The 24,542-nt window shown below is 40.1% G+C and overlaps 1 protein-coding gene across 10 annotated transcripts in view; it reads right to left on the reverse strand.

The window, feature by feature from the left end:
- Positions 1–24,542, reverse strand: part of PCM1 (pericentriolar material 1) — a 225,895-nt gene that overhangs the window by 65,315 nt on the left and 136,038 nt on the right. For 6 of the 10 annotated variants that reach the window (XM_073607935.1, XM_073607950.1, XM_073607919.1 and 3 more), the window contains 9 exons: positions 23,364–23,586; positions 22,427–22,572; positions 20,128–20,324; positions 13,551–13,728; positions 10,993–11,339; positions 10,667–10,849; positions 10,297–10,449; positions 214–386; positions 4–135 (listed from right to left, as the gene is read on the reverse strand). In XM_073607935.1, the coding sequence (XP_073464036.1) occupies positions 4–135; positions 214–386; positions 10,297–10,449; positions 10,667–10,849; positions 10,993–11,339; positions 13,551–13,728; positions 20,128–20,324; positions 22,427–22,572; positions 23,364–23,586 (1,732 nt within the window). The remainder of the gene's footprint in view (positions 1–3; positions 136–213; positions 387–10,296; positions 10,450–10,666; positions 10,850–10,992; positions 11,340–13,550; positions 13,729–20,127; positions 20,325–22,426; positions 22,573–23,363; positions 23,587–24,542) is intronic. The other 4 variants (XM_073607974.1, XM_073607942.1, XM_073607927.1 and 1 more) reach the window with 3 other exon arrangements.

The raw sequence follows: 24,542 nt of genomic DNA on the forward strand, positions 1-24,542 counted from the left end.
TACATCATCCGTTGTAGCTAGACTTTCACTTGGTGTAAGTTCAGAGTTCGATGCCATCCACCCCGCTGAATCCAGAGGCTTGGAGCAGTCAAGTTTCCTCTCTAAATTTTCAGACACACGCCTTGTTACAATATCCTAGCAATAGGTAGAGAATATGAATTAAGCAACAATCATATAGAAGCCTAAACATGTCTATCAGTCTAAAAAGGTTACCTGTAAAGCAAAAAGTGCCTTTTGTCTCAAGTAATCTGTGTTCAGAAGCTGCAGCTCATGGAAGAGCTCTATAAGAAAATGTGGACGGCATTCATTCTGCGAGATGAGCGTAGCTACTTCTGAGTAAATAGTGTCACGCAATGCTTCAAACATAGAGAAGTCACTACCAGCCTCTGGAAAAGGATAAAATGGACAGCTTTACACAACAATAAAATCCTGGTCTGTAGTCATTTGAAGGAAATCTAAAGTACCGTATTTCTCAGCAGTTATTAAACAAAGGGGGGCATAATTTATCAGTCCAGCACAAAACTGGTCTATTAAAAGCAACATCTTCTCTTACAAAAAAGTAAATCCCCTTCAACTTTCCTTCAACAGAAGACCAAGTTATGGCAAATTAGACCATTATGCCATTATGCCAGAATAGAGCAACTCCTCTTCATTTTTTCAAATCAAACAGGAGGTACGGTCATCAAACTAGGTCAATTTCCCACACAAATATTCAATAAGAGTCAATGGAATGTGCCAGGTCTGACCTAATGAACTCACTTAACATGGAACTTTACCTACCCTAACAACTTGATAAAAAAATAAATAAATAAAACTAGCGTTCTTTAGCAAGAAACATACATTCCACATTGATAATAATGCTACCAAAATAAGTTTGTGCTGTAAAATTGCCTCCAGCATTGCTTCTGTTTCTTCTTGTTAGAGGCTGCAATTTTACTGAAGCCCAGAACCCCAGCAGTAAATATTTAGGTTGTCAGCAGATCAGCCTCTACATTTTTGGCAGTGCTGAAAAATAGAGAGCAACTGAGCATGTGCAAAGCAGAGTTATGCCCCGTACACATGGTCGGACTTTGTTCGGACATTCTGACAACAAAATCCATGGATTTTTTCCTACGGATGTTGGCTCAAACTTGTCTTGCATACACACGGTCACACAAAGTTGTCGGAAAATCCAATCGTTCTAAACGCGGTGACGTAAAACACATACGTCGGGACTATAAACGGGGCAGTGGCCAATAGCTTTCATCTCTTTATTTATTCTGAGCATGCGTGTCACTTTGTGCGTCAGATTTGTGTACACACGATCGGAATTTCCGACAATGGATTTTGTTGTCGGAAAATTTTATATCCTGCTCTCAAACTTTGTGTGTCGGAAAATCCGATGGAAAATGTGTGATGGAGTCTACGCACGGTCGGAATTTCCGACAACAAGGTCCTATCACACATTTTCCGTCGGAAAATCCGACCATGTGTATGGGGCAATAGAGTGTATTACTGGAAGTATAGGCACCTATTTTTAATGTTGTACATGGCTATCCCTGCCAAAAGGGCCAGCATGTAGCAGGACTTGATTTCCTGACAAAAATTCTACTTTAAGCTAAAGCTAGCCATAGATGGGTTAGATTGTTTCATTCAACCAGCGTGTTGAATGAAAATAATGAACCCAATTCTCCCATCCACACATTCGAGAGGTGGATGGGGGAATCCTCCGGCTGTGCTATTGTACGCCGACAGCAGAGAGCCTTTTCTTGCTGTCAGAATACAGGCGGTGATTGAGAGGACTTTTTTCAGCAGGACGATTGTACAGACGTTAATAGACTTCCGTACAACCACAGTGCCCATACATACATTACTGTGCAAAGGTTTCTGGCAGGTGTGAAGAAATGCTGTAACGTGACAATGCTTTCAAAAATATATATTTTGTATCTTCTTTGACTAGCTTTTTCTCCCCCATGACACCAATCATTGGACAAGCAGGGTTTCTGCTGGGCCTCTGGGACCCGATCGATTTGCAGGCCCCAAGAGGGCTTTTAGTTATATTTCATACACATTTATATTACATTCTAATTAATTTTAAAATCCATACCACTATACATCACCAGTGTGGATTATCACCAGCACACTTCATGGGGATTCTTCTGTGCGCCTGGCCTTCCCTCAGCTCCCGGACTTGACTTATTTGGCAGCCTGCAGCTACTGATCCCATTTAGTTTACACTCCATTGGCATGTGAGTATCCATTGAGGATGAGCGATTCTCCCTCTTCCCCCATATGTATACCCTCCATTTTTATAATGCACACTATACTCCATTGATCGATCTATATATACCGTATATACTCGTGTATAAGTCGAATTTTTCAGCCCCTTTTTTGGGCTGAAAGTGCCCCCTTTGACTTATACACGAGTCACCGCCGTCTGCCTACATGATCAGCGTGTCATGCAGGCAGACGGCGGCCAGCGTGTGATACAATCTACTCGGCAGCGGCTCTCACAGTTCAAAAGCCGCGCCTCCTTGTCTGTGATAGGCAGTCAGTGTACAGCCTATCACGGACATTCTCTCATCCTTATCCGTGGTATGAGGATGAGAGAATGTCCGTGATTGGCTGACCGCTGGGAAATTGAGTTTTTTGGACGAGGAGGCGGCGCGGCTTTTGAACAGTGAATGGCCGCCGAATACTACACGGTGATCGGTGCAGAGCGGCGCACAGAGGATGCACAGGACACAGGTAGGATGCACGCACACACACACACACACACACACACACACACACACACACACGCACACAGGTACATATACACATGACAGATACACAGGACACAGGTACATGCACATATACACAGGACACATGGCACACGTGCACAGGACACATGACACACATGCACAGGACACAGGGAGGTATACAGCTGCAGATGGGCATTGTTGACCCTCTTTTTCCACTTACAGTAGCTGTGCATTTCTCACCCTCGTCTTATACTCGGGTCAAAAAGTTTTTCCCATTTTTTTGTGGTAAATTAGGGTCTCGACTTATACTCGGAACGACTTATACTCGAGTATATACGGTATTATTTTTTGTAGATTCTGGTGCAAACTGCCCCTGAAAAGTGTTCGATACACGAAGCGCGTTGGGCTTACGACATGCACCAAAGTAACAATTTCTCTAATGAGGTCTTTTTTACTGGTAAAGTTTAATATAGTTTTGTGATTATGTGCATCTTAGAACGGTTTTATCATCTATTAAGAACCATTCACCTCTGAAACCCACGCAATCTCCTGTGGAGTCCCTCAGGGTTCACCCTTGCCACCAGTGCTATTCAACATCTACACCCGCCCACTCCTCAAAATCATCAAAAAAATCGTCTCTCTGCTTCCACTCATACGCTGATGACACCCAACTCTACTTTCGCATCACGGGACAAAAAGACCACCATCAGCAATTAGAGAAATGCCTCACTTTGATAGATGACTGGATGACCATTAGCTCCCTCAACTCAATGGTTCAAAAACAGAACAACTTCTCCTACACGCTAACCAAAATTCCAAAACCAAGACTCCGTGGACACCTCCCACCATCTTTGGACAGACCATCTCTCCAAGCACCAAATCCAAGAGTCTCGGAGTTATCTGTGACTCAGAAATGACAATGGATGCACAAATAGAATCAGTAGTCAGCGGATCTCACCATCTCCTCCGCCTGCTACGTAGACTCATCCCCTTCATCCCAGAAGAGGACAAAGCAGCAGTAGTTGGAACAATCATCAATTCACAACTCGACTACGCAAACTCGCTCTACATAGGATTACCCCAATATCAGCTTGCACGCCTACAGGTCATCCAAAACGCGGCGGCAAGACTGCTAACAGGAAAAAAAACCCTGGGAGTACATTTCCCCATTCCTGAGTAGACTACATTGGCTAAACGTAAAGAATCGAATCACATTCAAGACCCTCTGCCTTACCCACAAATGCTTACAAGGAAACGCTCAATACCTTCGAGATAGAATAAAACACTACACACCCAATCGCAATCTTCGATCATCTAACCAAAACCTCCTCCTTATTCCCAAATTCCGCTACAAAGCAAAGGGAGAACGAAGGTTCAAAGTCCAAGGACCTCAGCTATGGAACGCTCTTCCGACTCACATCCGCATGGAAGAAAACAATCTGGCCTTCAGGAAAAAACTCAAGACCTTCCTCTTCTAAGAAGCTGACAACACAAAACGCATTCAGTGCCTTGAGGCGATTCAGTTCACATTTGCAGCGCTTTACAAATTATTCATTCATTAGGGATCATTGCCCTGCATCATATATGGGTTGTTACCTTGTTTACAATGTATCTATCATTGGGTATACATTATGTAACTGTTATTCGACATTTGGTTTGTTATTATGTTATTATCTAATGTTTACCCATAAAATTATTTTTTACAACAGTGACTGATCCTTTGGCCCCACCTAATTCAAAGTCCCAAAACCCCTTTTTCAAGAGGGCTTTTACAGGCCTCCCATTTTCTACAGCCAACAGGCTGGACTCCTACTAAGATGATGTTAACTGGACAAGCACCTCTTGCACTGGACCCATGGAGAGCTATTCAGCTTTCACACTTCCTTGGTTACAAAAAAAATTCTGCGCTCTTACCACAGCAGCTCCACTCATTTGAAGAGCTCTGCTTGTGTGAAGGCCCGATTCAAAGATCCTGCTCTACACCTTTCAAAACCCTGCATAAGGTATGAATCTACACCATTTGTCCCTCTGCCTATATATTAACTATCTCTTGTATATGAGGAAGCAATTGCAAACATTATCCCCTGATGTTCTCTTTTCATTCTCTAAACTAGACACTCAGGATCCTTGTTTTTGCTCTTGGATGATGAATAAAGTGTTGCTTTAACAAGGCTCTTTTACACATATAGTAAGGTACCTCTAATCTAGAGCATATTTCATACAAATACGCATTCATATGATGATCATCATATATATTTTTTTGATGTTCAGTGATCCCCTTGCGATAGCAACCTTCCCGGTTAGGTTCTCCTCGATGCTCCAGTGCCTGCCATGGGAGTTTTGGTGCTAGTGCTTTGGGCTGCGGTGGGTCCCACATAATGAATGCATGACTGCAGTGTATATCGGAGGTTTGTAAATATTCAAATGCTTTGTAAATTATATTGTCTGTCTTCAGATACAGTTGTGCTCATAAGTTTACATACCCTGGCAGAATTTATGATTTCTTGGTCATTTTTCAGAGAATATGAATGATAACACAAACTTTTTCACTCATGGTTAGTGTTTGGCTGAAGCCATTTATTATCAAATCAACTGTGTTTACTCTTTTTAAATCATAATGGCAACAGAAACTACCCAAATGACCCTGATCAAAAGTTTACATACCCCAATTCTTAATACCGTGTACTGCCCCCTTTAACATCAATGAAGTCTTTTGTGGTATTTGTGGAGGAGGCCCTTTATCTTCTCAGAAGGTAATGCTGCGCATTACTCTTGGCAAAAAGCCTCCAGTTCCTGTAAACTCTTGGGCTGTCTTGCATGAACTGCAGGTTTGAGATCTCCCCAGACTGGCTCAATGATTATGAGGTCAGGAGACTGAAATGGCCACTCCAGAACCTTCACTTTATTCTGCTGTAGCCAATGACAGGTCGACTTGGCCTTGTGTTTTGGATCATTGTCGTGCTGGAATGTCCAAGTTGTTGTAATTATGAAGAAAAAAACAATACGTGTTATAATATTCTGATGGAGATGTTAAAATTCAAATAGACAAGACAGATGAACTAAAAGGTCTTTGTGAGTTCAGATGTTTTCCGAGTTTTCAATGGATCAAATATTTGTAGATTTTACAAACTGTGTGTTGAACCAGAATTGGGGGAACAATAAGGTTCCATTTCACAAAACAGAGAAGTGTACCTGTCTGTGGTTTGTAAATAAAAGCGCCAAACGCAGCCATAGAAAAAAAGTTACACAAGTACGTGACTAGACTTATCACAAAGAAAACACTCGTGTCCAACAAAACCTATTGTGTGAAATTTTAGTCATGTATACAGCTAAACCATCTATAAATATCCACGAGTCTGTCCAACGTTCACTCCAAATGTGCAGTCAGTATTATATTTTAAAATAAGTCTGTTATAAAGTAAAAATATAAAGGTTGTGACTTAGGACAAATTATAAAGTAGAATTGTTTAAGATGCCAATCAGTATTATTAAAGACATTTGAATTGTGATTATAACTGTATAAAAATTTACACATAGCATATGTCTATGGATAAACAAATATTCATCGGATATACCAGAATTATACATTTATCCATATAATCATTTTATGTGATATTGATTAATTATATAAAGTGTCTTTCCTAGATAGACCAGTCTTTTTTAAGATGTATGCATAGATATCTACACACACATTAAACCAATCTGTGTGATAATAATCAAAATTATACTGAGTGTATTTTATATTAGACTGGTTACCAGAATACTTAAAAGGTATATATTCTTCTCACCAAGATACAAATACATATTATGAAAATTGAACATTTTATTTAAAAGATAGTTCAAAAGACATTTTTCTGCTCTCAGACGTGCCTAGTGGTTGAAGGTGATATTACCTGAAACTCACCAAAGTAAATTATAATTTTCCTAACCAATAGGAAAGAAGCCATACCTTTTGGGCTGAGCCTATTATAATTTTATGATCTTATTGTCTGAGATAGTATTTAGAAGCAATTAAGATGCCATAGAGGGACACTCAAGAACATTCAGAAACACCTGATTACCATCAATCACACACGCAGACATATACACCATTCATCTACTCACACTTGTACATTCATGAAGATTCCTGAACACCTTATACTTTGGAACTCGGAGGTTGCAAGAAGTAATTCCTCTTTAAGAGTATCCATCTTGAAAGCCACAGCAGCCGTTCTAAAAACTCTGGTAACCAGCAATTCAGACCAGTAGCTGTTTGGAATGGGTAATTATGTCGCGTTGATTTTATCTCATATTAATTTGTGTTCTTTTAAATATTGATATTGAGTATTTTACTATTGATAATTTTTCTTCCGAATCAATAACCGCTTTGTAGATTTTTCTCTAAAGACTCAATTTTCAATATATATATTTTTCATAGTTTCCATTTTATGACATAACAAACGTCTAATTTTATTTCACGCGGTTAACCACTTACTTACCTGCAACAGCTGAATTTGTGAAATATAGGCGTTCTGTCTAATTGTCATTTTACAAGGTTATTGATTCTACAGGGACGTTTATCACTGTTGTATCACACATCAAAAGGTATTACACTCCAATTCAGCGGGTGTTTCAATTGACATTCAAGATTTTATGTATCGCATTCGGTATTTAATATTTTATGTAACGTTTGGTTATGTCAACCAATATATATATATATATATATATATATATATATATATATATATAACTATTTTGTATGATTACATGTCTGGTGAATAAATTTCATATTTTTAGACTGTGGTCATAATCAATTGAATCTGTATCTTAAAAATATCGTTAAAAATTACTTCATTATAAATACTGTGCAGGAAAACTTTCCTTAATAAGCACAGCAAAGTACATCCCATGCGCAGCTTCCTGGCTGATGTATGCAAGTGTTACTTCAGTATTTTTTGATAACATACTGCATTCATCTTGCCATCAATTTTGACCAAATTTCCCGTGCCTTTGTAGCTCTCACATCCCCAAAACATCAGCGATCCACATCCGTGTTTCACAGTAGGAATGGTGTACCTTTAATCATAGGCCTTGTGGACTCCATAGCGTTTATGGTTGTGGCCAAAAAGCTCAATTCTGGTCTCATTACTCCAAATGACTTTGTGCCAGAAGGTTTGAGGCTCGTCTCTGTGCTGATTATCAGTGGGATATTTTGTGGCATTTACGTAGTAATGGCTTTCTTCTGACGACTCGACTATGCAGCTCATCATTCTTCAAGTGTCTCCTTATTGTGCATCTTGAAACAGCCACACCACATGTTTTCAGAGAGTCCTGTATTTCACCTGAAGTTATTTGTGGGTTTTTCTTTGCATCCCCAACAAAATTTCCTGGCAGTTGTGGCTGAAATTTTAGTTTGTCTACCTTGGTTTCAACAGAACCCCTCATTTTCCACTTCTTGATTAGAGTTTGAATACTGCTGATTGGCATTCTCAACTCTTTGGATATCTTTTTATATCCCTTTCCTGTTTTATACAGTTCAACTACCTTTTCCCATAGATCCTTTGACAATCCTTTTGCATTCTCCATGACTCAAACTCCAGAAATGTCCGTGCAGCACTGGATGAAAGGTGCAAGGGTCTGTCAGAAGTCCAGAAACTCATTGACCTTTTAAAACACACATACTAATTACAAGCAAACAGATCACAGGTGCGGATGGTTACCTTTAATAGCCCATTCAAACCCCTTTGTCTCAACTTGTGTGCATGTTATCAGGCCACAATCACCAGGGTATGTAAACTTTTGATCAGGGTCATTTGGGTAGTTTCTGTTGCCATTATGATTTAAAAGAGTAAACACAGTTGATTGATAATATGGCTTTAGCCAAACACAAACATGAGTGAAAGAAATGTTTTTGTGTTTTTATTCATATTCTCTGAAAAATGGCCAAGAAATCATAAATTCTGCCAGGGTATGTAAACTTATGAGCACAACTGTAAGTGCTGTATGGTTATTATGAGCCCCAATGAATCACACTTTACGAAACACAGTGGTGCATGAAGACCTACTGCATCAGCATTCAGTCTTTGGTGTACAACTATATACAGTGAACTCTATCAGCAATGCTTTTGTTTTTACTTACCTAGATACATACACATTGTATGATCTTTTTAACAATTAGTACTTGTAAAAATATACAATTTATTAAAGCGGGGTTCCACCCAAATTTTGAACAATATCTGTATGCATTCTCTTTCTTGCCTAGATGCTGACATGCCGTTTAAAAAAATTTAAATCGCCGTAATTACCTTTTATTTTTCTATTCTTCTTTGCACTTCCTGGTTCTCCTCCCCTGGGAGTAGGCATGTTTCTAGCCTCTCCCAGAATCCTGGGAGCTAGTCTTAGGCTTCCCAGGATGCCACTGAGCATGTGCGGGAACGAGCGGTGAATGCTGGGAGCACAGCATTCACCACATCCAGGAAATAAATGCTTGTGGGCTTCAAATGCCCACAATGAAGATGGAAACCGCTTGCAGTGAATAATATAAGTTATTCTTTCCGACGAAATCTGACACAGGCGGACATATTACACACAATATGTGAGTATGTAATGCTGAGAAGAAAAGTTTGTGAATGAACTAAAAAAAAAAAAATGATAGATAGGTGGACCCCCGCTTTAAGTAACAAGTGTTTGCTCCTTGTCTGGCCTGTACAGTCCGAAATCTATCCACCCTCTTTTTCCTATATAACTTTTGTGAATGCCCCGGAGCTTCAAACCTTTTGGCAACTGGTTCTCTGACTCATTCTCAAATTTACAGACATTTCCCTATGTAATGACACAGCTGCAGTCCTACTTAAACTTACTTACCTATCAAGGAAGCGTTCACACAAATCTATTCTCAAACACCTTCTTAAAACCATGCGGGTGTGCATACTGAGCCAGTGGAAACAGTTTGCTCCTACGGTGGCCCAATGGCTTGCAAGGGTATATGATATTGAACAGTTGAAAAACAGGTGGAAGACCTGACTGCTGCTATTCGGGATAAATTGGAGTAATATAAGACCAGGTGGTTTTATTGGGACATTTTCCGCTTCTCAGATGAATACTTCCAATACGCAGACCTTTAGCTCTGTGCCTGACACTCATATTGCATGATATGCACTGACATTCATAACTCCCTGGGTGGAACGCTCCCTACCATACAACCTCCCCCTCTTCCCTTTCTATCCCTGTACCACCCCCCCTTTTGCCCCCAATCCCTCACCCCGCCCCTCTTGGTAGGCCCTGACCCTAGTTGGATGCCTTGCATTAGAGTCCCCTCAAGACAGGGTTGCTTTAATATTAGAAAGAGTAAAGTTCCTAAATGTTTGTTGTAAAGGCAAAAACCATGAGAAAATAGTCTAATTAGCCAGTTTCCAGTTTGATAAATCCACCTCAATAGCCAAACAGCTTAAGTACTCATATTATTGTGATTTTATCTAGCAGTGCAATGTGTTGCAATGCCTTGTCCATCAAAAAACAGGAAGTCAGTTTTTCAGTTAAGTTTGCATGTGATCACTACGAGATTACAGCAGAATGATCTAAAAACAAAATTTACCTGAAGAAATGTCTGCAGCTTTACTGTCCCTTCTAAGTCTTTGCAAGTGCTCAGAAGTAATGGGTTTACCTGCACCAGTTTCCTCAGTCTGGGCATGCTTGCTGCTGCTCTCCTTCGGTTCAATGATGCTGGAGGCACTGGCACTTTGAAGTTCTGTACACAATGACACATAGATTGGACATATTGATCACACAGACTGGACATATTGGTGAACATTGGTTTTAGTATGACTAGTCGCACAAAAAGGAAATAAGTGAATGAGAAGAGGTTACAGTCAAATTCACTTTTTTTTTAATACAACTGCTTTAAAGGGTCAGTTCTTACAAAGCTGATATTTCAGTTTTTGGAAGATCATAAGGAGGTTAACCACCTGACAATGGCTGACAATGACAGGGACACTCTTGGTGTGATCCCTGTACACATTTTGTGGCCATCATGAGCATGTCCCTCCCTGTTGAAATTTCTATTTCTGTTATGGATAATGCAGCAGGAGCAGCTGGAACAGGCACATCGGTGGAAACACCCAATACTCCCAAGTGGACAGAAACAGGGTCTGAAAATATAGCCAGAAGACTGTTAAATAAGCAACTAAGGCACTCAACCCACCACGCTTTAAGCTATAGCTAAAATATTACTGCGCCTTTAAAAATCACATGACAATCAATGACAAGTTAGATTTACAAAAAAAAAAATTACCAAGATTCTTTAATCCTCTGTTTCTCTGATGAGAAATCTTTCGTTTCTTATTTTTGTTTTTTGGGGTTTTGTCTTTTGAAGCCAGGCTGGCCTGGGCTGAAGCTTTTAAAGATTTGAAAGTTTTAGTAACCGTTGTTGGATCCACTGGATCAGGCATGCTGCTTAAACTGTCCATGGATTCTTCATCAAACTGCTTCACTCTGCACGCTGCTTCTGAATGCCCGAAAGAGCATCCTGATGCTGAACGAGGAGCATCCACACTGGAGGGCTTCTTCTCTTCATCCTTACTTTGGCTTTCTGACTGGATACCCCTATTACGTTCCCCCTCAGCTACTTTAGAAGCAGTGCTAGAAGTGAAATTACAGTGGCGGTGTCAGCTCCCTTTAACATCACTAAAAACATGTAAAAATCAATCACAGATGCATGATATATACTGATACACATTGAGGTACATATAGGAAAATGTTCTTATCTTCCAGTATTTTAACATTACACAAGAGCTACACCACTCCTCTGCCACCCCACTCCCTTTTACCTTTAAGCAGTGTCAGAAGCACTGAAATATTTACTTTTGTGGAAGAAACTACTAGACATTTAAAAGATTTCACCTTTTTAAAAATGTATATAAATGTATATCTTTTTGCAGGTTTTTGGAGCCTGGACAGCATTGTACATAGAACATGTTCCCAAAAAGTGAACTGAACCTTTAGGCCATGTTCACGCTGCTCCGACAAGGAAGCCAGACGACTTTCAATCCAACTTTGTCCTTGGACTTCCTGTCGGACTTCCATGTGATTTCAATGAACGGGATCAGACTCGGGACCGAGCACGCACAGGTGCCCCCAAGGGAAGAGGTTTTTCCAGGAGGCAATCAATGAAGAGGAGCCAGGAGCTCCAGCGGGGGACCCCAGAAGTGGAGGATCAGGGCTGCTTTGTGCAAAACCATTGCACAGAGCAGGTAAATATAGGTATGTTTGTCATTTTTATAAATTTGAACTGTGATCGTCCCCTTAAGCAGAGACCATGTAACCTGCCATGGGATCTCAGATGCATGTTTTCCACAGCACAGTCAGAAACTCAGGGGTTCTGCAATTGTTTCAAACAGTAAAGCAGGGCAGCCCAGAAGGCGGCATATATGTACATAATTGTGCCTGCTCGCAGTATATTTACAATGAGAGGTCGGCAGGTGGTTAAAGAAACTAGTCATAGGGGATTAATTTATAAATCAAAAGTTAGTTGCCTAAAAATGGACATGAGCGAAAGGGTGTAAATGGAGGATACCCGTTTACATCAGTTTATGACCACAAAAAGGGAAAAGAACTCAAACCTTTTCTGTTTTCCTCTGTAGACATAAAATGACTGATGTAAATAGACATGTATTCGTTTACATACGCCTGCCCACAGACATACATTGTGGTTCAGTCTGAATCTGTCTAAAAAAATGACAGATGGATCCAAATTGAATGTCCATGTAAAAAGTGAAATAACTCTGATAGTTAAAAGTATGGCCAAAGCTTTATTGGCCAAACATCTCTTCTGGGTCACAGGAGTGCATTTACTTTTGATCTCCTTTGACCCAGAATCAATTAATAGTGGGTTAAAACCCACATCTCAGAGCCAAGCCAGGCTCTGAAAGGATCTAGATCATATTGTCGGGATCCATCTACCTGCCAGATTGACAGCTGACTATGGCTCTCGGCACTCAGTTGCTCAAACCCCCTCTCCAGCCAAGCACTCCAGTGAGCACTGGAGGGGCAGAGCAAAGAATGTTGACTGACCGTGTCTGCTCAGAACAGACCAAGAACTGAGTGATCATTTGATCGCTCAGTTCTATGGCTTAGAACCAGTGGAGGACAGTTGCAGCATAGAGGGGAGTAGGTTTATTTTTTGAAAAACCCCGAACTTTCCCTTTAATTTGTCATGGTAAAAATACATGTATTTAAAATACAGAAATTGAGATGCAATATTCATTTTGTATCTGAAAGAATCTTATAAATGACAGCAGTTTCAATGAGACTTTAAGCACAACTGGTACTAATGAATACTTTTTTTCTTTTTTGAATGAAAATACTGGCTCATGAACACAGGAGACACGTGTCATCTTGTTAATGTAACATTTTTCAAAAACTCTTGACGAGTAAAGAAACTTCATTTAAATAATAATTAAAAAAAACAAAACTCACAAGCTGGAAAGCATAAGTGATCGCACCTACTATTCCCATTCTTCTTAGCCACTGTGAGGCTTCAATCACCTGGTAGCTCTGGGGCACATGTGACACTACTCCCCAATACCCACAATTTAGCCTAATGCAAATACTTGATAGGCATAAAAGATTTGTCTTGATATAGGTTTTTCACACAGCAGATTAGGATGGTGGGAAAACTACAAAGAAGACAAGTGCAGTCAGCTAATGGAACCAACTGCAAAATTTACCTGCTAGATCGATATGTTTTTAGCCCAAGTACAAAGGTGCTTTAAATCGAATCTATGGCAAATTAAACAACGCCTAAAAAATGTAATACTTTATTGAAAGATTTGTTAATTTCATCTCCAGTACCTCTGTCTGTCCCCTGCAGTTGATGAACTACTTTCAAATGGCTTTGGAAAAGCCATGTACTCGGTTTTTCCTGAAGTGTTTGGATCTTGAGATTGAAGGGGCACATCAGTATGAGAGTTAGAAGCCCGAGTGAAGTCCCCAATTCCAGGCTGAAAGACTGGATGATTAAAGTTCACACCTGTATCAAAACAAACCACAAGCAAGTTCTCAGAGCAAAAGTATGCAAGAGGCGCAACTTAAAGTTGGGTCTACAAATAAAAAGAAAAATTGTCTTGCTGTAAAAAAAAAAAACACATTTAGGGAGGCATAAAGAGAGGGGTATAGGCCTCTCTTTCAGGAAACACTAAAATAAATGAAAAGTTGCAGTCCTTTCCCATAACCCTCAGGGCTCCTGTAATTTTAATTTAACACTAGGACATATGGCACAACCCCAACCCACTTAAACCCAAGTGCAAACATGTATCGCAGCTTAACAGTCTTTAAATGTGGTGGCTGCATTTGTTTTCCATTTCAGGCATTTTTCCACCTGGTGATCCTGCCAGTAACACACTTCCTATCCTTTGGTAACAATGCCAGCTCTGCTTACCTATGGAAGAATGGCATTCTAACCCTGAGCAAGAAGTGTGTTTCAAATGCATAACATAGGAAGAGGCGTTTAATACTTCAAAGTGAGAACAGAAAAGAATACTGCCACATAACTGTGCAACAAAAGCAGAAAACACCAGGAAGTTACCAACTCAAAAAAATTTCTGTCAGGATCATTTGTGAGGAAGCATCAGAGTTAAGGCAGAGCTGATAAACTCTTACTAAATGTGAGTCCACAAGTTCCCTCAGCTATAATCACATTGCTCCAGCATCCCAAGTCAACATCTTATGGAATAAAGATTTACTGATCACTGGGGTTGTAGTCATATCTGCAATTAGCATTTAATAAAGGAGACTTTTGGCAATGGACCTAATGGCTGCACATAAATACAGCTAGGATCATAAGTTTACAAACCCCAGTCTAAACTAGTAAGATGTGGACCATTTTTTTTTTTTATTATACTATTAGGCATCAAAGAATAACACAATGCTTAATCTTTAATTAAAAACCATCACTCACAAAAGGTGCATGGCAAGGGTAGAGAAAGGGAAAGAAAAACCCATATTTAGTACATATCTGCAATATATGTCAATTTCCTGCTCAAAGTTTTTCTTTTTAAAAAACACACTGCCAGTACATAAAAATAACTATCGCTTTGACACATCGCCACTTTACAGCCACCCAAATCACTTACACAAGAGTGATTTGGGTGGCTATAAAGCATAAGAGGTACACACATTCCCAGCTATAACAGCAGCCAGGAGTGTGTAAATGTCACCATTGACTTAAACCTGTGGCAGCAAACCATAGAAATTACATATATAATAAAATGGTCCACAAAATGTATATACTTTATTCTTAAATTTGCGTATTGCCACATTTAGCATCAATGATAGCTTGCAATCTTTTACCAAAGGCTGGGAGTCCAAACTTTTACAAAAACAAATAAATGCTCTTTTTTTTTTTTTTTTTTTTTTTGAAAATCAGCCGGCAAAGCATTGTGATCAATTTTGAACAGGTGCAATGCCAAGCTCCTGCAGACCCTTCAATCTAGGTCTATATCCATATTGAGGTCAATTGCTGAATTAGAAGCTGGCTACACAATATACAATTTAGGCTTCATGTACATGGGACATTTTTCAACCTCTCCTTAACGCTGGAACATCACAGCTAGTAATCCACGTTTTAAAAATGTGTGTTTAGCAGCGTTTACAAGCCATGTTTATGTTCAGAAGCGTTTACTAAAGATAACCTCAGGAGACCCTCCCAAATGATTAGAAAGCACTAAAAACAAGTATTTATTAACTATTTCAGCCATTCTGTGAGAGAACAGTGTGAGTAGCAGCTGAGAAAGCAGTGTGCTTGTAGCTAGCTGTTTTTTGGTTGGTTTGTTAATATGGATCCCATGATGAGCATGTGTGAGGAAATGCTCCTGATGTTGCTTTTGCTGAGGCTCCAAAGATGTAGAAAATTGCTTGAGAGGACCAGAGTTCGTCGCTACTGGACACATCCATTGATGGCTGAACGCATGTCCACAGGATACTTTCTAATATCCATGTTCAGCTGTGTAATTACGCAGAGAATTGTTTTTAAGTTTACACGCATGTCAATTGCCACCTCTGACGTTCTCTTGGAAAAGGTTAGACCTCATCTAGTTTGCATGGACACCAACATCAGGAAAATCGAGCCACCAGAGGAATGACTTCAGCGTCAAGTAATGCAAGTCGTGTATTGTACAGTATAATTGGCTGATGAGGGGAATATCATATGGTATATCAAGCTTGCAGGCAGTGATAATTGTGTTTTTTTTTTTTTTTTTTTTTAGCATTTTCCAGGCTCAAAAGTAAAAAATAAAATGTTTCCCTTTAAAAACGCTTCTAGACGAAAACGCGGGTAGCTGCGCTTGGCGCTTGAAATGCCTCAAATGCCTCAAAAATGCCTGAACGCATTTTTTTGGGTTCTAAAAAAAGCCTCTAAACACAACTGCCTAGAAACGACTATAAACAAACCTGTGTACATGTACTGATAAAGATAACAAAGGAGAAATCAGGAGCAGTTTAAAAAAAATGCCCAACTGCTCCTAAACGTCAGTTTACCAGCAGTGGTGTACATGAGGCCTTACCGTTACAATTTCCTTTAGATTTACCAAACTACAGTGAGGTCCATAAATATTGGGACATCGACACAATTCTAATCTTTTTGGCTCTATACACCACCACAATGGATTTGAAATTAAACAAACAAGGTGTGCTTTAACTGCAGACTTTCAGCTTTAATTTGAGGGTATTTACATCCAAATCAGGTAAACGGTTTAGGAATTACAACAGTTTGTATATGTGCCTCCCACTTTTTAAGGGACCAAAAGTAATGGGATGATTGGCTGCTCAGCTGTTCCATGGCCAGGTCTGTGTTATTCCCTCATTATCCCATTTACAAGGAGCAGATGAAAGGTCCAGAGTTCATTTCAAGTGTGCTATTTGCATTTGGAATCTGTTGCTGTCAACTCTCAATATGAGATCCAAAGAGCTGTCACTATCAGTGAAGCAAGCCATCATTAGGCTGAAAAAACAAAACAAACCCATCAGAGAAATAGGAAAAACATTAGGTGTGGCCAAATCAACTGTTTGGAACATCCTTAAAAAGAAAGAACGCACTGGTGAGCTCAACAATGCCAAAAGACCCAGAAGACCACGGAAAACAACTGTGGTGGATGACCGAAGAATTCTTTCCCTGGTGAAGAAAACACCCTTCACAACAGTTGGCCAGATCAAGAACACTCTTCAGGAGGTAGGTGTATGTGTGCAAAGTCAACCATCAAGAGAAGACTTCACCAGAGTGAATACAGAGGGTTCACCACAAGATGTAAACCATTGGTGAGCCTCAAAAACAGGAAGGCCAGATTAGAGTTTGCCAAACATCATCTAAAAAAGCCTACACATTTCTGGAACAACATCCTATGGACAGATGAGACCAAGATCAACTTGTACCAGAGTGATGGGAAGAGATGAGTATGGAGAGGAAAGGAACTGCTCATGATCCAAAGCATACCACCTCATCAGTGAAGCATGGTGGTGGTACTGTCATGGCATGGGCATGTATGGCTGCCAATGGAACTGGTTCTCCTCTATTTATTGATGATGTGACTGCTGACAAAAGCAGCAGGATGAATTCTGAAGTGTTTTGGGCAATATTATCTGCTCATATTCTGCAAAATGCTTCAGAACTCATTGGACGGCGCTTCACAGTGCAGATGGACAATGACCCGAAGCATACTGCTAAAGCAACCAAAGAGTTTTTTAGGGGAAAGAAGTGGAATGTTATGCAATAGCCAAGTCAATCACCTGACCTGAATCCGATTGAGCATGCATTTCACTTTCTAAAGACAAAACTGAAGGGAAAATGCCCCAAGAACAAGCAGGAACTGAAGACAGTTGCAGTAGAGGCCTGGCAGAGCATCACCAGGGATGAAACCCAGCGTCTGGTGATGTCTAAGCATTCCAGACTTCAGGCTGTAATTGACTGCAAAAGATTTGCAACCAAGTATTAAAAAGTGAAAGGTTGATGGATGATTGTTAATCTGTCCCATTACTTTTGGCCCTTAAAAAACTGTTGTAATTCCTACACCATTCACCTGATTTGGATGTAAAATACCCTCAAATTAAAGCTGAAAGTCTGCAGTTAAAGCACATCTTGTTTGTTTCATTTCAAATCCATTGTGGTGGTGTATAGAGCCAAAAAGATTAGAATTGTGTCTATGTCCCAATATTTATGGACCTGACTGTATATAATATGAGGTCAAACCTAAACACTTTCAAATTGTATGCAATCTGGCAGGCACTTGCACTACATAGTTGAAGATCACTCTAAAGGAAATTGAACAATAAAAATTGCATAATGTGTAGCCAGCTTAAGAAAGAACTTTTCCTGGGCAGTTTTCAGAATAGGTCATACGCACCCTAGGTGAAGGGAAGGCTGGGGAACAGACATTTAAAAACTGATCACCCAACCAAAGGCCTGAAGCATCGGAGTAGTCCTTTGGAAATTTGCAGAAAGTTGAAGGAAACATAGGTCCTCTCTGGGAAAAGAGATGGTTTAAGGCAGGCTGCAAATCTGACTTTCAGAAGATTTTGGTTGGTTTAAGAAAAATGATGAGGGGGTAGAATTTTAAACTCTATTTTGTAACCCTTTGAAATCACAGATCTGGGATGTCTGTGACCCAGGGAAAGGCAAACTGTAACAGACGACCCAATCTTAGGAGTGAGGGGTGTCCCTTCATAGTGAAGAGGGTTTTGTGTTCCCACCTTGGGCTTAAATTTGACTCTGAGGAGGTAGAAGCACTCGACGAAAGGGGTTTAGGAACCTTCCATTCTGGAAGAAGTACTTTTCCTCCTGTGATATCATTGATTTGTCAAGAGCCTCACCAAACAGATGTCCCCCTTCAAAGGGAATACCTCTCAGGTGATGTTTGCAAGCAGCTTCAGGTGGCCAGGCTTTTATCCATGAGATTCTGTGCATAGAAATTGCCAGAAATTACAGCAATTATGGAGATTTGTGTCACGATTTGGTTTTAGGGTATCAACACAAAAGAGTAGGGCAGTGGGCCAGAGTTAGCAAGTGCTCTGCCAAAATTTGATCCTGCAAGATTACAGAGTTAAAAAGTGTCTCAAATTTTCTTTCAGCAGAATCTTTAAATGAAGGAACATCTTTTTATAGGCACAATAAGGTGTATGTTTAATACTGAGACTGCAGTAACAGACCATTCTTTTCAGGGTTAAGCCAACCAATCACATAAATTGCCTATTCATTTTGCTTATGAAAAGGGAATGCTTTTTTGACTTAGCAGGTCTTTTAGTACCCAAGGGAGCATGGCAAGATGGAGAAGAACCGAGTTCAACAATGCCAAGGCTTGTGCGCACAGCAGGAATGAGCATGTCCAAAAAAGCAAGCATATTGCATGAAGCCTTTACATCAGGTGTATGAGAGGCTGAGGGTTAGAAATCTTCCGTGGCCTCCTCTTATGCCCTGTACACACGATAGGATTTTCAGATGGAAAATGTGTGATAGGACCTTGTTGTCGGAAATTCCGACCGTGTGTAGGCTCCATCACACATTTTCCATAGGAATTTCCGACACACAAATTTTGAGAGCATGCTATAAAATTTTCCGACAACAAAATCTGTTGTCGGAAATTCCAATCGTGTGTAGACAAATCCGACGCACAAAGTGCCACGCATGCTCAGACTAAATTAAGAGACTAAAGCTATTGGCTACTGCCCCGTTTATAGTCCCCACGTACATGTTTTACGTCACCGCGTTCAGAAGATCAGATTTTCCGACAACTTTGTCAGAAAAAATCCATGGATTTTGTTGTCGGAATGTCTGATCAATGTCCGACCGTGTGTACAGGGCATAATACTTGAAGAAATAGAGCTAGAATCTGATGTGGAGACGGGCGTTAAAACAGGATACTGCTCTAGAGCAAAGGGGAGCAGCGTTACTCTGAGTAGCTTGAGTGTTTTGAAGGCCTTCAGCAGAGTGAAGGTTTCCCTGAACTTTCGCCACAGTTTCCCTGTGCCTGATTACCGACATTGCCACTGTTGAGGGTATTCCCCTATGGGGTACTGGCAGAGTAGAGTGTGTAAATGGCGTAAGCATGTCTGCATAAGCATGAAGTAGTACATGAAGTGGGGTAGGTTTGTAGAGGAACACCCAGGGTATGTGTAAAGAAAAGCTTTGCCGATGATGATCACCTGAAGATACCAGCCTATAACCCAGGGTCCATGAATATCCAGCATGTTTTGTGTCCTGTATTGTACGATTAAGATATAAAATTAAAAAAAAAAATAATCTGATGAAAGTTAACACAGACCATTCTTTTAATTTTCCCATGTTTTCAGCCTTTTGCCTACTACAAAAATAACAGAACCATGTTACCCCTTTAGAAACACTACAGAAAAGAAGCCAAGAAAAATGAACATTAAAACTACATACCTGGCACCATATTGGGGAAGCTTCCAAAAGGAGGCATGCTGAAAATGTTCATGGGTGGTGGGAGGAAGCCAAACTGATCAAACACATTAGGAGACCCAGGTGGTGCTGCACTGCTCTCTTGAGGCTTCCTCTGCTGGCTTTTCTGCTGCATGGGCTCCTGCTGCTGTTGCATTACATCACTCAGCATCTGCTTAAGCCTAGAAAGATAAAAAGCCACTTCATACACAACAGCCCAATTCCAAACTCCTACAAAAACACAAAATTTTGGTGTAAACTGATCAGGACACTAGGGCAAGATAAACAGTGGGCCTTTTTTGCACCCTGAGGAAAAAAAATATTGATATTTGCAAAGAAGAGGTTTGTCATTTCATATAATTTAAAAATGATATTTCTGAAAATGTAACAATTTAGAATGACCAAAGGTTTCCTCCCTGATTTGAAAAGTTTTATTAATGGATGTTACCCTAGAGTAATGTATCATTAGCAATAACCTCACTACAGCTCCTTTGCTTTAACTGCTGGTGGCTGCCACAGTCTTCACAGGGAAGGAGGGAAAATAGCCTTAGTTACATAGCTGTATAACAAAAGAAAAAAAAAAAAAAAAAAAACTTCCCTATGTAAAAATGCCTGATCGGTCTCTGCATCTACTTTTTCTTTTAACTGTATGAATAACCATGAATAGTTTACCTTCTACACACATGTTAAATATGTCTGCCAAAATCAGCTTTTGTGATTATCTATCACTTTTGTGACTCAATAAGCATTGTTTTTGCAACTAGCATTTACATTTCTTTTCTATCAGTCATAAACAGTTGTCCTCTTATCAAGTTTGTGGCTGTGGGGGAAAAATAAAAAACAGTAGTTCCTAGCAAAAATAACCTTCATATAAAAGACCCTTTGTTATTAGCAGTTTCTGCCAGCTGCTGGTAATACAATATGTGAAATTACTAATTATGGTGCAGCTGCAAATGAAAACCAATCAGCCTTTAGCTTTAGAATTTCAAAGCAGGGAAAGGCATTCAGGCAAGACAAGTTTCACTACTTCTTCACTCTATCCTCATACCTTAACACTTACTTGACACCTCTCACGATCCAGCTCTGTCCCCGCTTGCAGCCCCATGCTCCTCTCTTCCTGGATTTACAAGCTTCACAGATTGCAACAGGAAACAGTGGCTCTTGCCATTGTCAGTCAAATCATGGGAGGAGGGAGCATGGGTGTGGCCAAGCTGCCCCCAATTGCACACAGCTTTCTATGGGGGCACTCGCAGGGAGTAAGAAAAGACAGCACAAAGAGGGACTACCAGGGAGGAGGTAAGGGACTAGCTCTGTACAATATTTCTGCACAGAGAAGGTAAGTATATTTTGTTAAAGAAAAAAAACTTTGGCTTTAGAATCACTTTATTGGAACAAGCAAAAGCTAAAGATTTGATTGGTTGCTATGCACAGCTGCTCTAGATGCTGTCTGCTCCAGTTGTAGTAAATTCCCCCAATGTTCCAAAGGTAAACTTATAAAAAGCACTGATGCAGAAATATTTGTTTTTGCGGATTAATACTGAAAGAGCCGCTGACAAACAGCTCTGCAACAGTTTGGACTTTTGACAGTTGATCTAAAAGGCAGTCCTGACACACGTGCAGGCATGTGCCCAGTGAAGAACTGCATGACATAAAGAGGTAGAACCTAGGTATTTAACTGATTAGATTTTATAGTATAAAGGAAAAGTTTGGGGTTGTTAAAAAAAAAAAAAACATACATACTTGCCTCCATGCTGCAGCATCAGTCTGATGCCATACCTGTTCCTTTCTGGACCCAAGTCTGAAAACTAAGTAATTACCTGACTGCTGATCGCTCAGGTCTTAGCAAAGAACTGTGACTTTCAGTCACCACTCTTTGCTCTGCCCCTCCAGTGCTCACTGGAGCATAGGGCTGGGGAGGCAGCAGGTGCAGCTGGCTTCAACTCCCAACAGCATACTGAAGGGCTGAGCCAGCTGCTGATCAGATATCTGGGTGAATCCCAACAATATGGTCAGGATCCTTCCAGAGCCTAGAGCGCCCCAGCAGACTTTAGTCCACTGCCAGCTGATTCTGGGTCACAGGAGAGCACATAAGACACGTGACCCACAAGAAAAGTATGGCCAAAAAAAGCTTTGCCCATACTTCTCTATTAAGGGAATACTTTGCTTGTTACAGTCTATTTTGAGAAATAACCAATATACTGAGTGACCTCTGACGAAAATTTACATTACATAATACATTTGTAGGAAAAATTGTTTTTCTTTTACAAGTAAAATCGGTCCATACCTGAGAACATTGTTTTGCTGCCAGTTAAGCTGAGTATAACATTGGTTCAGCTGGTGCATGATGAGGTGAACTTGTGACGTTCCCAAGTTAGTAGGCATCATGTTGTATGGGTTTGTAAACATGCTTTGTAGGAGGTAGTAAAGAGACTAAAAAAAGAAAGTAAATACCAATTTGGGCAATTAAAGAATTGCAGAAGAATCAAAGAATAAAATTAAAAACAGGGTTTATGTTATGCATTCTAAATCTATTACCACTAACTGTCAGGCATTTATGAAGAATAACACAAAAAAAAAAAAAAAAAAGTACCACCCAATGAGACGTTATAACTAGTTAGCATAGGTTTAATCATTTAGCAGTTTAATATATTCCAGGAAGAAAATGTGAATATATAAACAAGGGAGATATTCTGATTCTTTTTAGCACATAACCTCTTTTGGGTAGTATTTTTTTGAAAACACCTTCTGTGCTATATCCTCATATACTGTGGAAAAAAAAAAAAGAAGCAGCCCACAGCAACCTATTAGTTTGTATTGCTCCTCTACCCTCAGCCCCCAACTCCCAACAAGGTAGAGGTGTCCAAAGACAGAATACTGTATCTGGAACACTGTCTTACAATCTAAAGTGTCCTTAGACATAAGGCATATGTTGCCCAATCCTGCCCAAACATAGCAACAATATGCCTACCTTTTTTTTTATATGTTACAGCGCATTTAATTGTCCTTGGGAAAATAGAGTTCACGATTTTACTTTAAAGGAATTTGCACATTGATGCAATACACACATATTCATACCACAACTGGATAGAATAGCTGTTAGGAGGTGGTTTGGTGAAGGATCTGGCCACTTACCATTAATGTAAAATTTTTGTTTACATCTGGGAGTAAGAAACATTAACTCAGAGTTATCTGAATTTTTCATAGGTCATCAGAGAACATACCTGTTGATCCCTCATTAAAGTCTGACACATGTTCGTGCTGAAATCCAGCTGCTTCTTTATCTGGTCTATTTGCTCCTGCCAAAGATGTTTCTCCTCCACCTGAGAAAGCTCAGACACCCAACGTAGGTTTTCTTGCCTCCGCATGCTAATATTTTGCTGCTGTCTTGTTCTGGGAGAGGGCCTATAATTACCATCAACTGCGGATGGGTGCTGGCCTTTCCAACTATGAACAAGAATGATGTAAAACAACTTACATTTCCAAAGCATGTCACACAATTTTCTCTTTTGATAAGTAAATAATTTAATTGCTAGAATGCTCAAATGGGGAAAAAACAAAGCAGTATTTCATGCTAAAATGTGTCATTAACCTAATTTGTAGCTAGAGGGGTTATTTAGGACTTGTACACCTTTGGACCAACTGTGGGATTCATCACAGAGCGGTATCCAGCATAAACACAGCCTACCCAGCAGGTCAGGCATTAGGGTGTGGCAATAAATGAGCATGTGTCCAAAATCCAAGACACGTTTATACAGCGATTACAATGGGTATTTAACATGCAGTTCCTTCCGGGTCCAGAAAAACATTATACCATGTGAATTTCCTTTTAAACTCAAAATGTCCTTTAAAGGTCAGCTGTAATTTTGAACTGCCATCCTACATTTGAACAGATAAGAAAGCACACTGATAAAATTATATTTCACAAGCCAGAGACCCCTTTCACACAGATATCATCCATTCAGTCACAGTTTTTTCATTAGGTGCATGTAGTCACCCTTAACATTACTAGGTGACCCTGCCCCTTTTTTCTTACTTTCGTAGTGGGACAGCTCCGCTTCTCACAGCGCTAAAGTAAACAAATGGGCAGGGTCACAGAGTATGTTGTTGCCCATATATTATGCCACATAGGGGGCAGGGTCCCCCAAAGACATCACCAGGTGATCCTGCGCCTTTGTTTACTTTAGCGGCAGGGAGAACTGGCAATGTCATTCAGCACCAATTCCAATAAATCACCCCCCACCAGGTCAGGATTGTGGGGAAGAGGCCCTTGTACTAATCAGTATGTGCCCCACCCCAGTAAAGTACTTCCCCCATGTTAAAGCTATGTGGCCTCGTAGGGTTCAGGAGGGGGGGAAGGGGTGCCACACCACTTCTTTGCACCATTTTTTTTATTTTTGGCA

This window comes from Aquarana catesbeiana, linkage group LG01, assembly GCF_042186555.1.
Source record: "Aquarana catesbeiana isolate 2022-GZ linkage group LG01, ASM4218655v1, whole genome shotgun sequence".
In the NCBI taxonomy this organism is placed as follows: domain Eukaryota; kingdom Metazoa; phylum Chordata; class Amphibia; order Anura; family Ranidae; genus Aquarana; species Aquarana catesbeiana.